General features: G+C 42.4%; 2 protein-coding genes across 3 annotated transcripts in view; both read left to right on the top strand.

Moving 5' to 3' along the window:
- The window catches only part of LOC135508155 (lateral signaling target protein 2 homolog), a 56,927-nt gene extending 52,810 nt beyond the window's left edge, over window positions 1-4,117 (top strand). For both annotated transcript variants that reach the window (XM_064928170.1, XM_064928169.1), the window contains 4 exons: window positions 1,258-1,368; window positions 1,524-1,628; window positions 1,743-1,846; window positions 1,949-4,117. In XM_064928170.1, coding sequence (XP_064784242.1) covers window positions 1,258-1,368; window positions 1,524-1,628; window positions 1,743-1,846; window positions 1,949-2,080 — 452 coding nt within the window. In that variant the 3' untranslated portion in view covers window positions 2,081-4,117. The remainder of the gene's footprint in view (window positions 1-1,257; window positions 1,369-1,523; window positions 1,629-1,742; window positions 1,847-1,948) is intronic.
- A 985-nt stretch (window positions 4,118-5,102) lies between these two features.
- The window catches only part of LOC135508150 (fibroblast growth factor receptor-like 1), a 42,568-nt gene continuing 25,713 nt past the window's right edge, over window positions 5,103-21,957 (top strand). The window contains exons 1-2 of the mRNA XM_064928147.1: window positions 5,103-5,479; window positions 6,194-6,290. Coding sequence (XP_064784219.1) covers window positions 6,227-6,290 — 64 coding nt within the window. The 5' untranslated portion in view covers window positions 5,103-5,479; window positions 6,194-6,226. The remainder of the gene's footprint in view (window positions 5,480-6,193; window positions 6,291-21,957) is intronic.

Here is a 21,957-nt window from a genome sequence, read left to right as displayed (position 1 = left end):
TCTTTGTCCAGTAGGAGGTGAGTAATCGCTGTCCTGATATCCAGAAGCTCTTTTCGGTCATAAGAGACGGTGGCAGAAACATTATGGACAAAATAAGTTACAAATAACGCAACAAAAAAAAACGAACACAATTGGTTAGGAACCCGTAAAACGGCAGCCATCTCCTCCAACACCGTTGTTCATTGTGTGGTCTATCGCCAGGGCAGCTCCCTTCGACTCTTTTCTATTTTTACCAATGACCTACCACTGGCATTTAACAAAGCTTATATGTCCACGATGATGGTTCAACCCAATTACAAATCAGCAACCACAGCTTGTGAAATCACTGCAAGCCTAAACAGAGTTGCAGTCAGTTAGAATGGGTGGCCAGTAATAAACTGGTCCTGAACATCTCTAAAATGTAAGATTATTGTATATGGTACAAATCATTCCTTAAACTCTAAACCTCAGCTGAATCTGGTAATGAATGGTGTGACTGTTGCGCAAGTTGAGGAGAGTAAATTACTTGGCGTTACCTTCGATTGTAAACTTATGTTCAAAACACATAGATTCAGTGGTTGTAAAGATGGGGAGAGGTCTGTCCGTAATAAAGAGATGCTATGCTTTTTGACACCACACTCTACAAAGCAAGTCCTGCAGGCTCTAGTTTTATCCTGTCTTGATTATTGTCCAGTTATACTAAAGGACCTAGTTAAGCTGCAGAGTGGCACGTTTTGCTCTTCATTGTAATCAGAGGGCTAATATCCAGTTTCTCTTGGCTAAGAGTTGAGAAACGATTGACTGCATCGCTTCTTGTTTTTATAAGAAACAATGTTGGAAATTCCAAATAGTTTGTATAGTAACTTACAAACTGCACTGATGCACACACCAGACATGCCACCAAGGGTCTTTTCACAGTCCCCAGGTCAAATTCAAGGAAACGTACAATATTATACAGAGCCATGATTTCATCTCATACAGCGCAAGTGAACAGCAAACCTGGTTTTAAAAAAACAATAAAACAACGCCTCTCCCCCATGTGACGTATTTATAACTGATAGACACAGACACACATACACACACACACACACACACACACACTACATGTTAATGTTTTTAAATATATGTGAATTGTAAAGTATTTTGTCATTAATGTATTTTTCTTTGTGTTGCACCCTAGTAAGACTAGATTTTGCCATTGGCGTCGGTTAATGGTGATCCTAATAAAAAACAATTAATAATAAAGTCATTGGTTCCTCTTGACCCCTTGACCTCCAGGTGTTGCTGACCAGCTGCAGACAAACTATGCCGCAGACCTTCGAAGCATTCTGAAGACACTGTTTGAAGTCATGGCTACCTCTGAGCAGGGGGACAATGACAAGGAGAAGGGTGAGGAACAGATGCTTCTGTTTAGGTTTTTTTATCTTTACATCAGGGTTAACTTGCAGTAATGTCAGGTGTCTTAGTGTAGTTCTTCCAGTGTGTTTGTCTGTGATGGTAATGTTAATTGTAATGACACGGCTGTGCTCTGTGTGGTGGTGCAGCATGTCCAGGGCTTCGCAGTGCTGTGCTGGAGGACTGTTCTCTCTGTCAGGAGACCATCTCCTCCTCGGAGCTGGCAGCCAAGGCCCTGGAGGGACAGTTTGAAGGTCAGCACCTCTCTTTTCTCCTTAAAACACATACACACATGACGTGCATGCACACAGTGTGACATTCATATAAACAAGCATCACTATTAATGTGCCCCTGCTTTTCCCCTGTAGATCCCCCAGACTGGGTTCCTGATGAGGAATGTGACTCCTGCATCACCTGTAAGGCCCCCTTCACCGTCATTCGCAGAAAGCATCACTGTAGGAGCTGTGGCAAGGTAACACAAAACACCTGAACAGATCTCCTTTAGAATTGTCTATACTACATCAAATAAATTAAGAACAATCAAATGTACCTTGTTTGTTCTGTGTCATTTTAGATTTTCTGCTCTCGCTGCTCCTCCCACTCAGCCCCGTTACCGCGGTATGGCCAGGTGAAGGCCGTCAGGGTGTGTACGCACTGCTACATGTTCCACGTCACACCGTTCTACAGTGACAAGACTGGCATCTGACCCCTGCTGTATCAGCCGATTTCACACCCCCCCCCCCCAGAGCAACCTTATCGATCATCTTCATCACACTACACAGCAAGGCAAGTCTTTGGAATAAGGAGGACATGGATGAGAGGGCAGAGAGATGGAATGAGGTCGGATGTGGAGGCGCATAAACTATGATTAGACCTTTTCTGTTGTTTTTGAGTTGCTGCTGCTGCCTGAAAGGGAACCAAAGGGCCTAATGCTATGCTGTCCTCCTCCTGACTCACTGATGCCTGCCTGCTTGCCTGCCTGCCTATAGAGGCAGATGAAGAAAAAACTGGAAGTAGGGTTTTGAACAGGCTACTCTGGACCGGTCCAGTGCTTTAGGAACAGCTTTTGGGAATATTTGCAGCTGAAGAGGGAGAGAAAGCCTTTTCTGTTTTATTGCTTGTGTATAACAAATGCCTTCTGACATCATGTCCTATGCTTTTGCGGGCTTCCCACACTTGTGCCAGAGCTCTGACAGGGCTCCGATTACTTTAAAGAATGGAAGTCATAATAAACATGTAAATAAGGATAATTATGTTGATAGTAATTATGATCTCCGCACAACTGATCTCGCTTGTTTGGCCGCAATGGCTCTAGAAGTTTTTTTTTCATTTTAGTTTGTCATGTAATTCCTGATGCTGTGAGGATGAGGAGGGGAAAGCAATCCTCATCAGGCTACCTAAATAGCGAAGCAACAAAAAAATTGATTTTATGTATTGATTCCTACCATGGAAATTTGCCAATGTTTTTAACAGCAATTTAATTTGTGATTTAATTTCATATGGGATTTGTATTTTATCGACTGTGTGTCAAAGGACACAAAGATTAGCTGGCCTTTAATAACAATGTGGGCTGTGCCCATTGCTTTTACAGTCACAACATACAATGTTTATTAAAAAAAAGCTTTTTCTCATCCCATCTTTAACATGCTACACCTCAACCTCTGAGATTGACATGGTCACATCAGTCACTCTCTCAGGCATTTAATGCCCTCTGGTGGAGAGAGACTTTAACCTCCTACCACACATCAGTATCTATATTAATTGATTGTTAGAATCATGGAGTGCATATCACCACTATTTAGAGGTTTATGATACCGGTCTCCCATCAGTTGGTCAAGGCAGCTTTGTTTCCTTCTGATTGTGCAATATAGTTTTTCCCTCTGTGTATGTTGTTGCCAAACACATTTATCTTAAGTATATTTCAACGCTCCCAGGGGTCACACTGATAGCAAACTTTTCTAGACAGGATTCACCAAAACCCGAGACGAACCTCTACTACTACACTAAGCATTGATGTCCATTTTCATGATCTAAATTACATGCCTGCTGCTGCTGCTGTTGCAGAAACATATGTGATCTGTAGGGAGATCAGTTAGAGTATGTTACAGATAGTAAGTTAAATTGAAACTAGACTGTTTTGTTCATCCTTACCTGGTTATACATTATCCCCATACCTCTCTGCACAAAGTACTGCTATTCCCAGTAGATAACCACTTCCTCTTACATCATGATTTCTGCCTGCTCCCTCGAGTCATTTCTGGTGTGGAGGGAAAGCTTCACCATCTAGGTTACAAAGGAGAATGCGTTTGAGTTGATGTGGATAGAGGACTGGTCAATATGACATAACTGGCTCAAACAACCATGGCCTTCTACGCTTCTAGGCTGCACCAGTCATATCAGATCTGCCCTGATTTATAAGCTCATTCTCAGGCTTTATCTTGTCTAGATCGCTTTATACTTCTACACGGTTTATTTGTATTGCGGAAAATTTAAAGACCTTTAAAATTACGTAATTGTTTTATAAACAAAATGAAATTGTAAATCTATAAATCTATTACTACTTTTTCAGTATGGTGCAGTAATTCAAGGACTGTGTATCCTATTACTTCAGAGCTTGTTATTTTGTAAAGGCTAGCATATTTCAGTAATAAGAGCCATGTGAAACATTTGGGAAAACTGAAAGAATGTTATTAATTTTAAATTCCATGTAAATTCAAATTAAATTACTTTTTCCTTTGAATAAGTGTGTATCCTAATTTACTACTATCCATTCATGTTCGTCTTATTTTCTCAGGCAGTTGTGACATTTATGTCAACTCGTCATTGATATGGTCTTGACTCTTGTGTGCACAGCATCAATCACACACAACTTGATCCAAAGGGATGTCATTGGAGCACGCTACCCTTGCCTGCAGACCCTGAATGTAGCTCAGCTGCTCTATCGATCACGACAGCCTCAGTCATAAACTCCGCCTATTTCTAACCATTTCTATTCTTAAACCTAATCTCACATTTAACCTTAACCACACTGCTAACCGTATGCCTAATATTAAACTAAAACCAAAAAGTTAATTTTTGTTTCACGATTTTCTGTGATATATGGCTGTGGAAACTAGTGTACACCCTATAAACGCCATTTGGCCAGAGCGATGTGGCTGGGTAGCCAGACAAACGTTCCATGCCTCTTGGCCTCTTGTCACGTTCTCAGGTGAGATTACATCCCAGTCCCACTGGGTGGCAGCACCTATTCATTTCATGCAGCATTGCCTGCTGTCTGACTGATAAATGTATCTCTGTTATCCATAGTACATTAGTGTAACACCCCTAACAATGGAATGTTTCCAATTATTCTTCAGGGGATGTGATAAGCATTGCTGAAAACATATGTGGATCTTGTTAGACTCACTATGACTGGTATGGTGGGTCTCCTGTCTGTTTGTTCTTCTGGGGTAGGATTAAAGTTGCCTTTTAAATAGCGATCTAAGATCGGTATTGTTTTCTCGTGATGGTCAAGGTCAGGATTTGGGTATTGAAACGTAACCTAGATCTGTTACAGAGTGACCCTCGGCAATTTAAATTGAGGCACATACCATTTTTATAAATTACTCGTGTGATGTAAGCGATTGGATTATGATAGTGTTAATTTTAGAGTTCATTTTCATAGAATTATCCAGCCCTTGTATGTGATTGGTCAAAAGTTGAACTGGGATGGCAACTATCTCTGCCCTCCGTAATTATTGTGGGATGTGAAGTGGAGTTCACTGTAAACACCAGTTGGACACAGACTTTAAAAAACACCAGTTGGAAACAGACTTTAAAAACGACCTATTTTTTTCAATTTCTCGAAGTTTAATGCAACATTTTAAATGGATACCCATCTGTGATTAATGGACGCATTTGATTGTATGCCTCGACTGATTTCAGCTTTTCCATTCCATAGACCGATCTTCAGGCAGTCCGCGATCATTATAGTTGTGTTCAAGAGCGGTCGGTGAAATCGGCCACTAATAAATAATGGAGACCGTGCAGACTTCTATGAGAATGAGTTGCCCGTTTTTAATGAAGAGGCTGATACGAGGTTAACTTAATTTACTGTAAACGTCAGGTATGTAATTCAGAGTCAACATTGTTGTGCATAATATGTACTGCATATGACCTTGTTCATACGATTATATTGTTCGCAATAGTTCATAGAAATATATATTTCAATTTAAGACATGAATTGCTCGTATTATTAACAACTGATTGCTTACAGTTATGAATAATTACTATTTAATTTTACATGATGTGGAATTTTTAGATAGGCTATGTATGGACTATGGTAACATGTTATACAGTATTTCATGAATGCAAATGGTGACAATTATACAATATAATACAGCTGTGTTTCAGGTAATAAATATACATTTTACTTGTATATTAATTTATCAGAGGGGGCAATATGTGAGAGCAGCACTACTTAAATGAGTTTGCACCATATTGACCACAGATATTTATTGGAAATAATAGATAAATATACTAACACAGGCTAGATATGTTATTTTATCGATCAATCCTATGATTTTTTTTTTTAAATGTGTGTATCTCCTCTATGCATTTTAATTTATAAGAGAAATCCCCATGCATTTCAGTTCCACTATGGCCTTGTAGTCTGACTTGAAGGACATATGGAAAGTCAAAGCAGAGCATTTACTGTAGATTTTCCATATCATCTAATGAGGCAAACTGCTTTTCCCTGGGGGTGGATGCGAGTTCTGCAGTGTGCAGTTACAGAATCTGGAAGGCCTGAGTTTTTTGTTTTTTACCATATGTCTTTTAGAGTTGGGGGAACATTAAGTTGTCTTCACTCAGGATGGGAGTCCTCAAGATCATGCTGCTCATCTTTGAGTCTGTTCTGTTGTCTGACTGTGCAAGGGGTGAGTAATACATCTTTGGGATATTTTTCTCCTTAACGTAACTTGACTTCACACTGGGCACACACTGGTTAAATCAACATTGTTTCCACATTTCAATGAAATTCCGTTGAACCAACGTGGAATAGATGTTGAATTGACGCCGCTGCCCAGTGGGTTTCATTCTTGCTTTCTTGCCTACACAGTAGTGTCCAATCGTTTTAGTGAAATATTAGCAGATAAATCGGTTCGTCTAAGTTAGGTTGACCGCTGTTGCTTTTTGTTTACATGAAGAAAATCTCAGTTGGCTCTAACTTCTTCACACTGAGAAGTAAGGGGAAAAGAGAGGGGGAAAAGTAGAAAAAACTCTAAACAGAACCCAAAATCAACAGTGGTGAAATAGAGAGAAAGTCCCCCCCTGTGTGATCTTTTCAGTCATGGCCATGTGTGTGTGACTGTGTGTACATTCGCCACAGCTAAGCCAAACAAACACATTCATCAGCTACCCAGGGTGAAAGAACACAAGTCGGTGTAAGAGTCCAGCTCTCCCGGGGTTGGTCCAGGGACCGTACTTTCTCAGCATCACGTCTCTGTGTGTGTACGACCATGACCAGTGTAGTGTTATTGCTTTGATTCAGGGTCAGAAAACTGCCTGCATTGATTGAGGATGTTAGACAAATGCAGAACGCATAGTATAATTATGCGTATGGTTTCCACAATATCACCTGTCATCAACGGCTGAAAATGTCCAGAACAGCTCAGTAGAGCTTGAAAGTCACCTTTTCAATTTAACAGCTTTGAAACTTTCACACAAACTTTTAGTTTATTCTACAGCCACTCGCAGTGGGAAGCCAGACATCCTATTCTACAGCCTCTCGCAGTGGGAAGCCAGACATCCTATTCTACGCCTCTCTCCTCATTGTTAAACTCAGAAGGGCAGCAAATGGAAGTGGCTTCTCAAAAGTACTACATGCATGTGGCTAACAGGGCATTGCAATACGGGGCAGGTGGGGGCCGGTGAGGGCCGCTAGGTGGTTTGGATGTGGGCAGATTACATCTGTGGGCCTGCAGACAATGCCTTATTCACAGCAGGACAGACAAGCCTTCACGACACGGCTAAAGCAAAAGTAAACAAGACGTGGAGGCTAAATAGGATTAGACAGGCAATTATATCTGTTTACAGATGTCAAAGGAAGGACAAAACCAACAGGGGAAATAGACTGCAGAGAGAAAAACGAGACATCCTAATCTGTATGCACGGTGGCCTGCACTGATTTTATCACAGAAAAAATAGGCATATGTAGTCTGTTTTTCATACTTTCTTTCTGAAAGTGATTTTAGATCCAGAACAGGTCCAGAACAGATACAAATATTTACTGTTGGCGAACAGTCCCCCCAAAAATATTTTGTAATGATCCTCTCTGACATCATATGCTCAGTTTTAAGTGTCCAAGTTTGAATATGTAATTTCATTAAGTTAAATAATTTATTTGGCTTTTATAGGATGGTTTTAATTGTCAGGTATACAGGACTGCAGGATGAAATGAAGTCTCCAGAAGTTGATAGAAAAGAGCCCATAGTCTACTGTATAATCCCTTAGAGGGAATGATGTGGCAGCAAGCTCAGGGGTATAACACAATGTGATCCCAGAGTAACAACTTCACCGTTTTATATCCTGTAAAATAAAGGTTTTGATTACAGACACGTGGTTTTGTAGAGGAGTAGGGACTGTCGTGGCTGTAAAACTGTGCCCTGTAAAAGTTAACAGGCAATGATAACATCATTGACAAATGCAAATTAAATTATGCAGGAGATAATCCTTTGAGTTACGTGTGAATTCAAAATAACATATTGGAAGTGTTTAGTGGTTTCATCTGGTCGTTATATGATCACCTTCTGTACTTTTACATTTTAAACTTGGGTTAAGTCCAACTTAAAGAACTAGAGTAATAATGAGCCTGCTGCCGTCAGTCTGATCATTTATCTCACTACGCAAGCCAGGACCAGTCCTCCCTTGTGCTCGGATTCATGAAACTTTCTCAGGACTGATTCCTTGAACCCCATTGGACCCCCCCCCCCCCCCCCCTCGTATTCCCCCAGCAGCTGTAGGAGGTGCTCCGTGATGTGTCCCGGCAGAGCTTCTAATGTGGTGACAGGACTGGGGACCACTGTGGTATAGTAACTGTGGAATGCAGCAGCCGGGACATATGGACCTGCTGTGTGTTCTGTATCCTTGGTGAGAATGAGAGGATACAAGGTGTCCCTAGTACTTACCAACATACACACACACACACACACACACACACACTGAAATGATTACCAGTCTCTTTTTGGAAACAGAATTGCAGTGACATCCACACAAACGGTGTACTTTGTTTGTAGGAGAGGCCTGTGATTTTTGAGGCCGTATACTGTATCGACAGCAGCATATTAGCTTGACATGAACGTTTTTAACTTCAGACAAATGTTTACTCATCTACACCACCTGAGCCATCTGGATAAATTTAGAGCATACAAACTGCTCTGCAACTGTTTTGGAAAATATACATTTTATAGGCGAGTTACATCATGGTTTTATAACAAGAAGGTACTATGAGATAAATTGTATGCCATGGGCCTTTAAAATCACAAGGGCATTTGGCTCCCAGACAGATTTCCGTAATGAGGCTAGTTTCCCAGTAAACAAATACTCCAAAGTCCTCTTATTTTTTTAAATATGGCCCAAATAGTCAGAAGATGATGACACTGTGGTGTTCTGGCACATGAGCCCAGCTGGAGAAATGGGGAGAGTGGACAGAGGTGAGAGAATAAAAGAGAGAGAGGGGGAGGTCTAGGCAGTACTGTAAAATCTTTGCCATGTGTTTGAGTTGTCCCCTCTGAAAACACTTGATTTAGAAATGACAACAAAATCAGTGTTATCATACTATCAGTTTCGCCAATGAAGTACCAGCACTGAAAAAGAGTGGATTCATCATAAACCCACCAACACCCACAGACACACACAACTCAGTGCAGTCCGACCGATTGACATGCCACCTCTGAACTCTACAGGCTGCTACGATTCCCCAAGCCAATTTATGACCAAACAACAACCACTGCTCTCTCGCCATCCCCCTTACATATGTCTCCCTTCTCTCTTTCCCAGTCCTTCTCTCTGCATTTCCTCCCGTTTATTACCAGTGTAAAGCCAGAGGAAGTGAATTAAGTTAATGTGCTGTCGTTAAAACAAGGCATGGAGCTGACCTTTACTCCCACCCACCCTCTCTCAGCTCACCAATAGCCCCTATTTACTGAGCCTGGGTCCATTTGCAGAGAACAATGGGTGGATTATTATATGCACTAGTCCCCCCGGTTGGACATGGCAGCAGTAATTAATTTTAAACACTCTACATCCCTGTAGACTGTGGTGATTTGCCGTCTATTAGTGTGTACGTATACTGCAAACCAGGGATTTGTTTTACTGAGGGGCTGCGATTTAGAGGTGCGTGAGGAAGAGTTATGAGAGGGAGCTACATTCAGGGTTTTGTGTAGAAGTGTGTGTGTGTTTTATTAAGCATGGGGCAATTGCTCAGTGAGAAGTCATGATAATGAGATACCCAAGGAGCAGAAGCCAATTTAGAAACCCAGGAAGTATGAGTTACCAGATACAGCAACACTTATTCCCTCTCCAAAAGTTCCACCACAAGTAGGTACTACTACATCATACCACTGCTACTACTGTGTCTACGTTTACTATGATAACAAATACAGCTGCATCTATCATTACTACCGTCACACTGCAGCTCCTGGCAAATCTATGGAAGGGAGAGGAAGTCTAGGAAGGGACCTGTAAGAGGAAGGTGTTAGACTTCCACCCCAAAGAGAGGAGAGGGCTGTACATGGTGATGGGGGAAGCTGTGATAAGTAGCCATAATGGAGGTCAATTGTTGTTTACTTTAGTGGGCCATAATCTGTGTGAGCAACACTGCCAGCTTTGACTGAGCCTAATGGGCACTCTAATTAGCATTCTGATGGAATCTCAACTATTTACACATTGTCTGCTCCCATTCACTGTTGTCATGCTCAGCTGTATGGAAAGGGGGAGAATGAAGTGTGAATAGGATTGTTTATAATCTGCCAGTCATGAGGATTTGTCTATGTAGGCCTACAGCAATCATGAGTTTGTTTGGCCACTTGGCTCCGGGTGGCAGTGTCTTTAAGCCACACACTTTGTCCCCTCTGAGTAAATGGGGTGATAGACAGACACATGGATTCATGGTGCCCTACTTAACCCACAAGGATCTCATAGAATCCTTTACAATGGGCCAGAGAGCTGGTCTGATTTACGTGTCATCATTCAAATGGTAATCACCTGCATGTGTTTTTGATTTGATTGTTTGAGATGAACAATAAATATTCAAACTATTGAGGGATATCTCTTAAAGCTGCAGTATGTAACTTTTTCGGCAACCTGACCAAATCCACATAGATATGTGAGTTATAGATCTGTCATTCTCATTGAAGTCTATGAAGTGGTAGATTTGTTCTATGTGCATTATTTCTATGCCTCCCGTTTTAAAGTTTTGGTTTTTGGTATTGGAAAATATATTTATTTTGTTAAATAAACTGAAATTAGACAAACTATTAGAATTTTATCATCCAAGAAATGGCAGAGCGATTTCTGCATATTGCACCTTTAAATCCTGCACCCACCTGTCTACAAGCTGTTATGTAATGTCATAGTGTCACAATAACAAACAATACGAGGTCCAAGTTCCAGCTGCATATTTCCCTGTAACTCTGGAGCGCAGGGCTGCTGTGTTACACTCTTGGACAGAGAGATTTTACATTTTTTATTTTTTATTTAACCTTTATTTAAGATGGGCCGTAGTCGTTGGGACGGAGCGCGGAGGTGGGGGTTAGGGGCCGCCCTGTTGGACTCTTACAAGTGACCTTACAATAACATTTCTGCTACGCAGCGGGAAGTGTTTATCTTGCGCAACCTCTTCTTTTTCAGCCTCTCTGGCCCCCTCCCCTCCTCCTCCACAGCTCTCTCCTCTCCCTTATATTTTCTATTTTCTTTCGAGCAGCGGAGATCAGCCGAGAGCCCCCACTTCCCTCCGTGTTTCACAGCTGTTCTCTCAGTCACTTAACAAACGAAACGTTGAGAATCTGAAGCCCACTCCTCTCACCCCTCAACAGGAGACTGTCAGTCTTGTTTTCCTGTAGATGTTAGCGTGTAGATTTATGATGAGGCCTTGGGTCTCCCTCCCTCTCTTTCGCCATTTCCATGCCCATTTCCTTTCTCCCTTTCTTTAGACAAGTAAAGTACACATGGCGCTCTATGATATAATAAGGGAATGTTTTAAACAGTATCTTGCTTATCTTGTACTTTTGTATGTTGAACTTGCCACAATCGTCTTTAGTTGATCTTTTATTTTCTCCTATCGTCAGTTATCAGAATTTAAAATCACTGGCATATCCGTTGCAAATGTTTCTCTCCTCTCTGAGGTAGTCATTGGAAATCACCAGCAGTACTGACTCCTTCCCTCCAACCTCTCCCCTGCCTCCCCTTCAATGCTTTTTGTTCTGCAGTTAAAAGGTTGATTGAAAGTTATGGTGGCAACAGCGCTGCCTGGCTGGGTCTGAAGAAAGCCAAGGGATAGCTGGGATAACGAGGGCAGAATAAAGCCTCCACAGCCTCCACCATAACCCACCGCTCTGATCAACATCCCCCTTTGCGATGGGCATCAATGAGACCCCACATGACTTTCTGCCTTTTCACTCAGAATTCTCACTGTTTTTCTTTGGGAATTATTTTATAGAATTTGTAAGTTCTATTCTGTATGCACTATTTCTGTCAAAACGGAATAGGCATTGTTTAGGAAAGCCTTTGGGAATTGGGGAATGTTGTTGTATTATGTCAGAATTTGAGTTTTGATGGTGGAGACTGTGGGAGTGGAACTTGAAACTGCCAAAGATCACCCTACTACTGTAATTGGGTTAAAATTCTTTATTTTCAATGTCGATCACTTTCAGGATCCAAAAGTAACTTTTTTTTCGTGAACTTTATATACACAAGGGACCCACAGATCCACAGACCCATAGACGAATGGTTTAACAAAGAATGGGAAATATTTCCCACTTGTAACTTGAAGACTTAAGGAGGCTGGGGACAGGAGAGTAAAAATGGTTCAGAAGCTGAAAGTATAATCTGTCATATTTTATAGTTGGGCTACTGCTGTCCCAGACTGGAATTTCTGCACCATGTAGTGAAACTGATTTGATTTCCTCATGTACAGGGATGTGAGTTTGGGCTCCAGCTTTGGGCCAGGATGCACTTGGGTGGGGGAAGGGGGACTAGCATACAGAGATTCAAGGATGTTTTGGAGGATTCCTTCCAGGCTTAAATTGACCTATAGCTGACTTTTTTCTGCTGTTGTGTGTTTTCTGTGTCCGTCAGTACAGTATGTCTAAGATAGCTACTGTTTTGCCTCGCACGCTCACTTTGCAAATGTATGTCTGCAGGTCACTTTGGTAAAGGGACTGCGTGACAACATGTGTGAGGTTGGTGAATGAAGGAATAAAGAGAGGTAGAGACATACAGACATGGCAAACATAGATGTATAGAGCGGAGTGACCTTTGTGGTCGGACTTGTAAGGTGAACCGGTAAAGCGGGGAACACTGTCACTGTGAAAGGCCGGGTACCTCCTGGTAATGACAGGCACAGCAACTCCACAATGACAGATTGATTTCAGACAATATTCCTAAATTGTCAAGAGGCCCCATGGCTGTCAGTAGGAGATTTGCCAACACCCCCACCCCTCTGTCTGTCTCTCTACCCTTCACCATCTCCCTCTGTCTCATCTCTTTCTACCCAGGCACTGCTGCTACATCTCATTCTGTCATTGGCTCTCTCTCTTTGAAAAGGACTGGTTGACAAAGGCGCTGGTGTAAAACGCATTAGTGTGTCATGTGGAGGATTTGGTGATGCTCAGAGCATACAGTAACAGTGGTGTAGGGTTCCTTCTGGGTCAGCTAATGGAGGGGCACACATACAGGGGCACACAGACAGAGACAGGGTACAGTATGGGTAATGGAGGGGCATACCGACAGGGTACAGTATGGGTGATGGAGGGGCACAGAGACAGGGTACAGTATGGGTAATGGAGGGGCACACAGACAGAGACAGGGTAGAGTATGGGTAATGGAGGGACACACAGACAGAGACAGGGTACTGTATGGGTCACCACACACAGATCCTCTCTGGACCCCCTCTGACCTCAGATACAGACTCAGATACACACTGCTGGTGCTGCTGTTGACAGCATGTCTTGTTTACTAGACAGTCCTAATGATTAGTGATCAGTGAACTTGTAGTCTTCTAGTAGTTAGAGAAGCACAGAGTCATGTATACAGATCTTTATATCTATATGGCTGTCGGGAAGTTGACTTGATGATAAAGCAGGAGGACTATGATCTAACCAACAGGCCCAAACAGTTGACTGCAGATTAAATAGTGTTGGCCATGCTTGAGATCCACGTTGGAATGCAGCAGAGGAGAGGAGGAGGAGGGGGGTGCAAGGAGTGGTAGAGTACACAGACGGAGACACCCTCACTGTTGACTGTCAGGGCCCATGAAGCACCAGAAAATACAGACCCCTGTAGCTAGCGAAGGGAAGAGAGCAGGCAGACTGATTTCTGAGGAGGAAGGAGTATTAGTTAAACCCTAATCTAGTGAGTGGTTTAATCTTTAACCCACCGTGGTACAGTATGTGAAGTAGACAGACTGACGTGCAAATGAATGGCTCTATATTGCCTTCAAAACTGTGTGTGCGTGTCCACATTCATTCTACTGTATGTGTTTCGCTTCTCTCCAATTGTATGATAAGGATAGCAAGAAACAGGTGCACATATTCCCTCTACTGTCCCCCTATACAAGAAAGAGCAGAGAGAGAGAAAAGGTTTTTAGGTTTTGTTGTGTCATATGCCCAGACCAGTCCAGACTGAGCCCAGATCAGTGTAGGGTGCAGGGAGCAGGGTGTGAGATTGTTGAGATTCCTGGTTACTGCCACCTGGACCCTCCTAATCCCCTTCACTCCCTCCACATCTCCTCTACCAAGTCCCTACAAGCTGTGTGTTAAAGGAGGCCTCACTGTCATCTTTGCCTCTGCTCTCTGCCACTCTCTAAATCAACCTCTCTCTTGCTTTAACCTTCACCCTACTCCTCTCTTTCTAACTTTCTCTTCCTTTCTCCCTCTCCCTCTTCAACTCCCCCTCTGTGATGCTATATATCACTACCCTCCATTCTCTTCCTATCTTTACCCATCTGTTGCCCTTATCCCCCTCCCATCCGCTCACTCCTTCCCTCTCCTGATTAGTGCCCCTAAGCACACTCTCTGCTCCTGTGTGTGCACCATGCCGTGGCCTAATGGAGTGAGATAGGGCTGCATAACAGACGAGGCCTTTACACACACTCAGAGGAGCAGCAAACCAATGTCCAAGAACAAATGTGCTCTATGTTACATTACAGATCTTCAGTACAACAGTAACGTATGGTAATGTGCAAAGGGGTTGGCATTTCAATTTGTTCCGGCGCTCAACGCATGCTTTTTCAAATTAACCAGTTAAAAGCTATATAGCACCAATTATTTGTATTGATACATGGGTTTCATGAATTTCTACAGTCACTCAGAGAGGATGACATAGTGGATATGTGATTATGATGTTCTTGGTCCTGTGGTTGTTGCAGCACAGACTCCAGCATACATACACAAACTCTCTCTTCCCTCAGCAGGAGCTGGGGCTGGTAGAAGGTATACAAGCCTAATGAAATATAGCAGCTCAGAGTTCAAAGGCTCCACAGTAGGGGCTGTTAGGGGTAGACCGCGTGATGGAGACGTTTCCAGAAGCTTTATGACACTTTATGAGTAATTTCTGCCTTTCTTCCTGTTCATTTGATGGAGCCTGCAGGAGCTCATTGTTCTGCATGGGGCCATTAGGAGAGGAAGCGGAGGCAGATCCACTGGTGTTTGTCGTAATCACTGTCAAAACCAGCTTCCTCTCTGCTTTGAAGTGGCAGCAGTTATATTTCAATTAATTAACATTGAAAACATAGATTGGCAGGAGCATCTCATTCTTTCTCCATCCCTCTTGTTCACTGCCTCTCTCTTTCTCTCTTTTGCGCTTTCTCTCCATGGTCTCATGTCACCCAATAGCTCTTACTCTCTTGCCATTCCCACCACTGTAGCCATGGCTATTCAGCCCACATCAGATGGTGCCAAAGAAAGCCTCATTGTCCCCCCTGGTCTGGTCTGGTCTTACCCTGCTCTTATCTATTGATTGGAAAGGCGAGAGGAGAAAATAAAAGGTATTGATTACCAGACGAGGTGAAGTTATTGGGCAGGACGTCTGAGGTGGTAAGAAAAGACAGCATTCTTTACCCTCCGCTGCCCAACTGCTGTCAGAGCACCCTCTCTCCCTCTGTCCTCCCACTTTTACCCTATCGCTGTCCCCCTCCCCCGCCTCTATTCTTGAGTCGCCAGGATGGCTCTTTCTCAGAGTGATTGTTATCTGTGCTTGTGAAATGTATAGCCCGGCGCAGCAGTGGTCTCAGAACAGAAGCTATGGTCTTTCACACAATCCCCATGCCATGTTGACTGCCTCACCTTCCCTCTCTGCTCAACCTCTCAAGTCTCAAGGAAAGTCTCTGGTCCTGGGTTGGGTTTCTTGTTTTCATGTATTTTTTTCTTTCACATCCACCTTTCTTTCTCCTCCTGTTGTGGCTGGCTTTGACAGACTATTTGTGGGTAACATACTATCTGACTAGTACTCTTTTGCCATCCATTCTGTTTGTTGTAATATTAAAGTTTGCCTAAGGTTTTAGGAGATGGACAGTATGATGATGTTTCCATGGAACTACAGGTTCCGTTAAACACTGGTTTCCTTCACTAACTGCCTCTGGGCAGACTGATGCCTGCGACTGTCTGGAGACTGGTACGCTTCACTAAGGAAACAGACAAGCAGTACTGAGGACTTCCCACTCACTGGTGGGACAAGAAGTTGCACTGATCCAGAACAAGAGTGGTTTGCTTCTTTCAAAGCTAGGATTGGTGAGAGTTAAGCTGGATCAGTGTTACTGAACAATGTCTTGCTAGAGCCAAAATATTTGATCTCATCCAAATGTGTCAATGGTTCATGGCTTTGGCATGGGACTGTTAGAAATGAGAGAAAGCATGGGTTCTCTGGTGAGATGGAGAGCAAATACTTTTGTGGGTGAGTTACATGCAAACCACACCGGCCACGTTTGGTGTGCGAGTCTTCAAAATAAATGTACACATACATGTTATTCAATCATTTCCCCCACACTGCTAGTGTGCGTGAACTAGTATCGGCATAGCCAAGCGCTAAAATAGAGCTTGGTTCTATTTGAGAAGCTCCACAAGTCCCCTATTGCATATCAGGAAGATACAAACTCACGTGGTTGTTTTGAAAAACGAACGAGGAGACATTAATCAAGGATAACTACCTAAAAACTAACTAGGTTTCCCTATTTATCTGTGAATTAATCGTCAGAAGGAGAATAGGAGGAATGAAATCATAGTTAGGAAAGAATAGGAGGAAAGACAGCTAGGAAATAAGGAATAGAAGATAGGAAAGACCAAGGAAAGGAATCTAGGGAAGGGAGCTAGAAATGGATAGGATGAAAGGGAGCTAGGAAAGGTGGAAAATAAAGGGAAATAGGAAAGGAGGAGAGGAAGCTGGGGAAGGAAAGGAAGAAAGGAAAGAATAGAGAAGAGAAAGTCACAGAAAGAAAGGATGAGAGGAAAGGAAGCTAGGATGGAAAGGGCTCAAGGAATGGAGGAAAAGAAGCTAGGCTAGGAGGAAAGAAAATTGAGTTAAGAAAGGATCGGAGGAAAGAGAGCTAGGAAAGTAAAGGGGAGGAAAGGAAGCAAAAGGGATCAATGAAAGCAAGCTAGGAAAGGAGGGAATTACGATATGAAAAGAAGAAAGGAAGCTAGGATACCAAAACAGATCCATTTTCAAAAGTTATTGTAATATATTCATTTTTATCTTATTTTTATGAGAACTGAAGATGTCCTAGTCTAGATTCTGTATATTACATTTGCACAACTGATCTGTAAAATGCAACTCACAAATATGTGGAGTCAACTCACAAATGTAATACAAGTCATAAATATGTAAGATGCAGGTCACAAGAGTTAATCAGTCATATTCATGAAAACATATTTGACCACTGTTGTGTTTGCAAAGTAAAAAATATTTTTGTAAAATATGCTGTGTTAACCAGTAAAAAAACTGTATTGCGTTAATTTGCAAATCATAATTTGTGACTCATTTGTTTTTGGATCATGACATATAGTTTGTGAAACTATATGCGCATATTTACAGACTGATTTTTATTTGGAAGTTGCATTCTGCATTTGCACACCACCTCTTTTGTTTGTGACTCACTGCTTATTTTGATAAAAATCACCATATTATAGGCACCCTTTCAGTTTGTTTGCCAACAATTTCCTTCGAGTAGAAGAAGAAAATGGACTACTTCTAAATGGAGATGGCCTCAACTGTGCTGCCCGTGCTCTCACAAACACCATAATGGGACAGATACACTGATGCGATGTCTAAGTCTATGATGGGGATAGACAAAAACAACATGCGCACGATGGCCAGGTCACAATTGTAAATGAGAACTTGTTCTCAACTTGCCTACCTGGTTAAATAAAGGTAAAATAAATAAAATAAACACGCGTGACCTGTGTAGCCATGGTGTTAGTGTGGTACAACTAAGACCTACATTGCCTTCGGAAAGTATTCAGACCCCTTGACTTTTTCCACATTTTGTTACGTTACTGCCTCAGCAATTTACACACAATACCCTTTAATGACAAAGCAAAAACGTTTTTTTAGAATGGTTTGCAAATGTATAAAATAACTAAGACAGAAATACCTTATTTTCATAAGTATTCAGACCCTTTGCTATGAGACTTGAAATTTAGCTCAGGTGCATCCTGTTTCCATTGATCATCCTTGAGATGTTTATACAATTTGATTGGAGTCCACCTGGGGTAAATTCAATTGATTGGACATAATTTGGAAAGGCACACACCTGTCTATATAAGGTCCCACAGTTGACAGTGCATACTAGAGCAAAAATCAAGCCATGAGGTTGAAGGAAATGTCCGTAGAGCTCAGAGACAGAATTGTTTCCAGGCACAGATCCGGGGAAGGGTACCAACATCTTTTGCAGCATTGAAGGTCCCCCAGAACACAGTGGCGTCCCTCATTCATAAATGAAAGAAGTTTGTAATCCCCAAGATTCTTCCTAGAGCTGGCCACTCGGCCAAACTGAGCAATCAGGTGAGAAGGGCATTGGTCAGGGAGGTAACCAAGAACCCGATGGTCACTCTGACAGAGCTGTAGAGTTCCTCTGTGGAGATGGGAGAACCTTCCAGAAGGACAACCATCTCAGGCCTTTGGGTTAGAGTGGCCAGACAGAAGCCATTTGTCAGTAAAAGGCAAATATATGACAGCCCTCGTGGAGTTTGCCAAAAGGCACTAAAAGAACTCTCAGACCATGAGAAACAAGATTCTCTGGTCTGATGAATCCAAGAATGAACTCTTCGGCCTGAATGCCAAGCGTCGCGTCTGGAGGAAACCTGGCACAGTCCCTACGGTGAAGCATGGTGGTGGCAGCATCATGCTGTGGGGATGTTTTTCAGTGGCAGGGACTGGGAGACTAGTCAGGATCAAGGCAAAGATGAACAGAACAAAGTACAGAGAGATCCTTGATGAAAACCTGCTCAAGTGCACTCAGGACCTCAGACTGTGGCTAAGGTTCACCTTCCGACAGGACAATGACCCTAAGCACACAGCCAGGACAATGCAGGAGTGGCTTCGGGACAAGTTTCTGAATGTCCTTGAGTGTTCCAGTCAGAGCCTGGACGTGAACCCAATCAAACATCTCTGGAGAGACCTGTGCAGCATTGCTCCCCATCCAACCTGATAGAGCTTGAGAGGGTCTGCAGAGAACAATGGGAGAAACTCCCCAAATACAAGTGTGCCAAGCTTGTAGTGTCATACCCAAGAAGACTCAAGGCTGTAATTGCTGTCAAAGGAGCTTCAACAAAGTACTGAGTTAAGGGTCTGAAAACTTAAGTAAATGTGATATTTATTTTTTTTAAATTATAAATTAGCAAAAACGTTTAAAAAAAACTATTTTTGCTTTGTCAATATGGGGTATTGTGTGTAGATTGGTGAAGGGAATAAACAATTTAATACATTTTAGAATAAGGCTGTAACGTAACAAAATGTGGAAAAGGGGGTTCGAATACTTTCTGAATGCTCTGTAAGTGTGTTGTTTACTGTATTGCATTCATCACCGAGTGTGGTTTCTTGAGACCCAGGTGTTCTCTATTCTAATGTCTGTCAGCAATGGAGTCATTCCTTTATTGACCTGTTTGTGATGACGAGAAAGACCAAAGCACTCGTAGAGAGGAAAAAATGCATGTACACATCATTACAAATCCACAGGTGTTTTGAAGAAGAAAACAGAAAGGAGGGAAGAGCTGCCAGCCCATCTGAACATCACTGAAGCCTGGCAGCCTACTACAGTCTGCTTGTGTGTTCCCCTCTTCCTTTCTCATTCTCTGATTCCCTGCTCTGTTTCTCGCTTTGTCCTTGTGTTGAATCAACAGTTGCTTAACCCCTCCAAACGGTTAATAAAACCAGAGATATATTTAGCCTGAATCACAAGAATGCCTCTTGTTTAATGTGCCCTTTTCTCTTAAAATAATCCATCACCAAATTGAGCAAAGAAAAATAGAGCTAATTCTGTGAGTCGGCAGACCTCTTGCTCACCATGAAAGATTCCATTTTGACGCAGAGCCCGGCTAAAATAAGGCCCTTCACCATTGCGGCAACACGGGAAAGCTCATGCCATATGTATCGCTTTCCATTTACAGGGACACTAATAACGCAAACCAGTTGTGTAAACACTCAAGTGCTGACCCATTTGATGTAAATCTTCCAGAGTTCCATTTGTCATCCCACTGTTGAGTAACAGATTTCCATTTGTCATCCCACTGTTTAGTAACAGAGTTCCATTTGTCATCCCACTGTTTAGTAACAGAGTTCCATTTGTCATCCCACTGTTGAGTAACAGAGTTCCATTTGTCATCCCACTGTTGAGTAACAGAGTTCCATTTGTCATCCCACTGTTTAGTAACAGAGTTCCTCCACTGACATGAACAGACTTTGTTAGAATAGATTGAAGTATGCGGTGTGTCATAGATCATGTAAAAGAACAAACTGAATCTAAGTGTGTAACAGAGTTACAAATTAATGTCACTGCAATGGACCTATTGAGTATTTACATCACAGGGAGGGTCTCTGTCTCTAAGCATTTAATCTGAGGCTTCATTTCAGTTACAATTTTAAAACAACCTGTCCTTGAGATAGAGGAGGAGAAGTATTTCTGTTGAGGAGAGGATGGTGGTCATTCATACTGCACAAACACATATTACGTTATTCAGACGGTGGCCTTGACTTTCAGCACCTCTTCATGTCTTGTTTTTCAAAGCACATCAAAAGGCTTTTAAAGAGGAGAGACGGAGGGAGGAAATCATTTGTTGCACATTCCACACACTTGATGTGGCTGCCAAGCCCTCTTCTAGTTTATTAAGCCAAAGTGTTTTTTCAGGGGGCAAAAAAAGTGTTTGTGAGTGCTTTCAGTTCTTTAACAACAGTAAAGAAATACTCTTTTCTTCTTCTTGCATAAACAATGCGCTCTTTGAAAATAACATTTCTCCAAAAGATCATTCTCATGATACAGAAGAAAGAGAATGTGGGGTTAGAAAAACTTGACCCCTAAGGCTTTGTTCTGATAATGCTGAATTAGTGCATTTTGACAGTTTGCTATAGACCTGGTTAGTTGATAGAAATTAGTTTGTAGTTTATTTAATCTGTGGTAGAAGGTCGCTTCTCTGTTGTCATTGTACATTTAGAAGCATTTGATTGCATTAGATAAACACTCATTAGCTTTATGAATTAGTGAAGCTGAGACTCAGGCTGGGCAGGGGGTATTTCCTCCATGTGACCTCCAGTGACCTCTCTCTCACTCTCTCTGTGGTTCTGAGCAGATAGTCTATTGAGGAGGAGTGAACACTGAGTCCCTCTGTTCTACTCTCATGGTAGCAGAGGAGTGAGATATGGGCCGGCAGAAAACCCGAAAAAGACTGTGGTCACGTTCTCCCCACAGACGTAAACAGTGACACTTACAATTTCCTGTGCTTGCTGCAGAACAGGAAGGCCAAAGAGGACGGCAGAGCCTGTGCACTCCACGTGCGTATCTGGAAGTACGTCTGTGCGTGTGTGTGTAAGACAGATTTAACATAGCATAGGGTTCACCTTCTCTCATGGAGCAGTCAGAGTGGAGTGAAAGGATAGCGTACACTCACCCTTTGACTGTCCACTTTATGCAGTCTAGTAGATTAGTGTGTTGATAATGTAGTTTTAAAAAATGGTACACACAACTTGTGAGGGGTCTGTTACCATTACAATGAACAGACCCTGAAGTCCACCTCCCCCAAGGGTTACTACCCCCAGGCAGCCCAGGGTTCCAGATCCTTTACCTGCTGTTGAGTTCAGCCACATCTGTTAGCAACGTGACCAATAAAGGCCCAGATGGAG

Source organism: Oncorhynchus masou, chromosome 21 (assembly GCF_036934945.1).
Source record: "Oncorhynchus masou masou isolate Uvic2021 chromosome 21, UVic_Omas_1.1, whole genome shotgun sequence".
In the NCBI taxonomy this organism is placed as follows: Eukaryota; Metazoa; Chordata; class Actinopteri; order Salmoniformes; family Salmonidae; genus Oncorhynchus; species Oncorhynchus masou.
The sequence above is the reverse complement of the archived record's forward strand: the minus strand, read 5'-3'. Positions and strand labels throughout refer to the sequence as shown.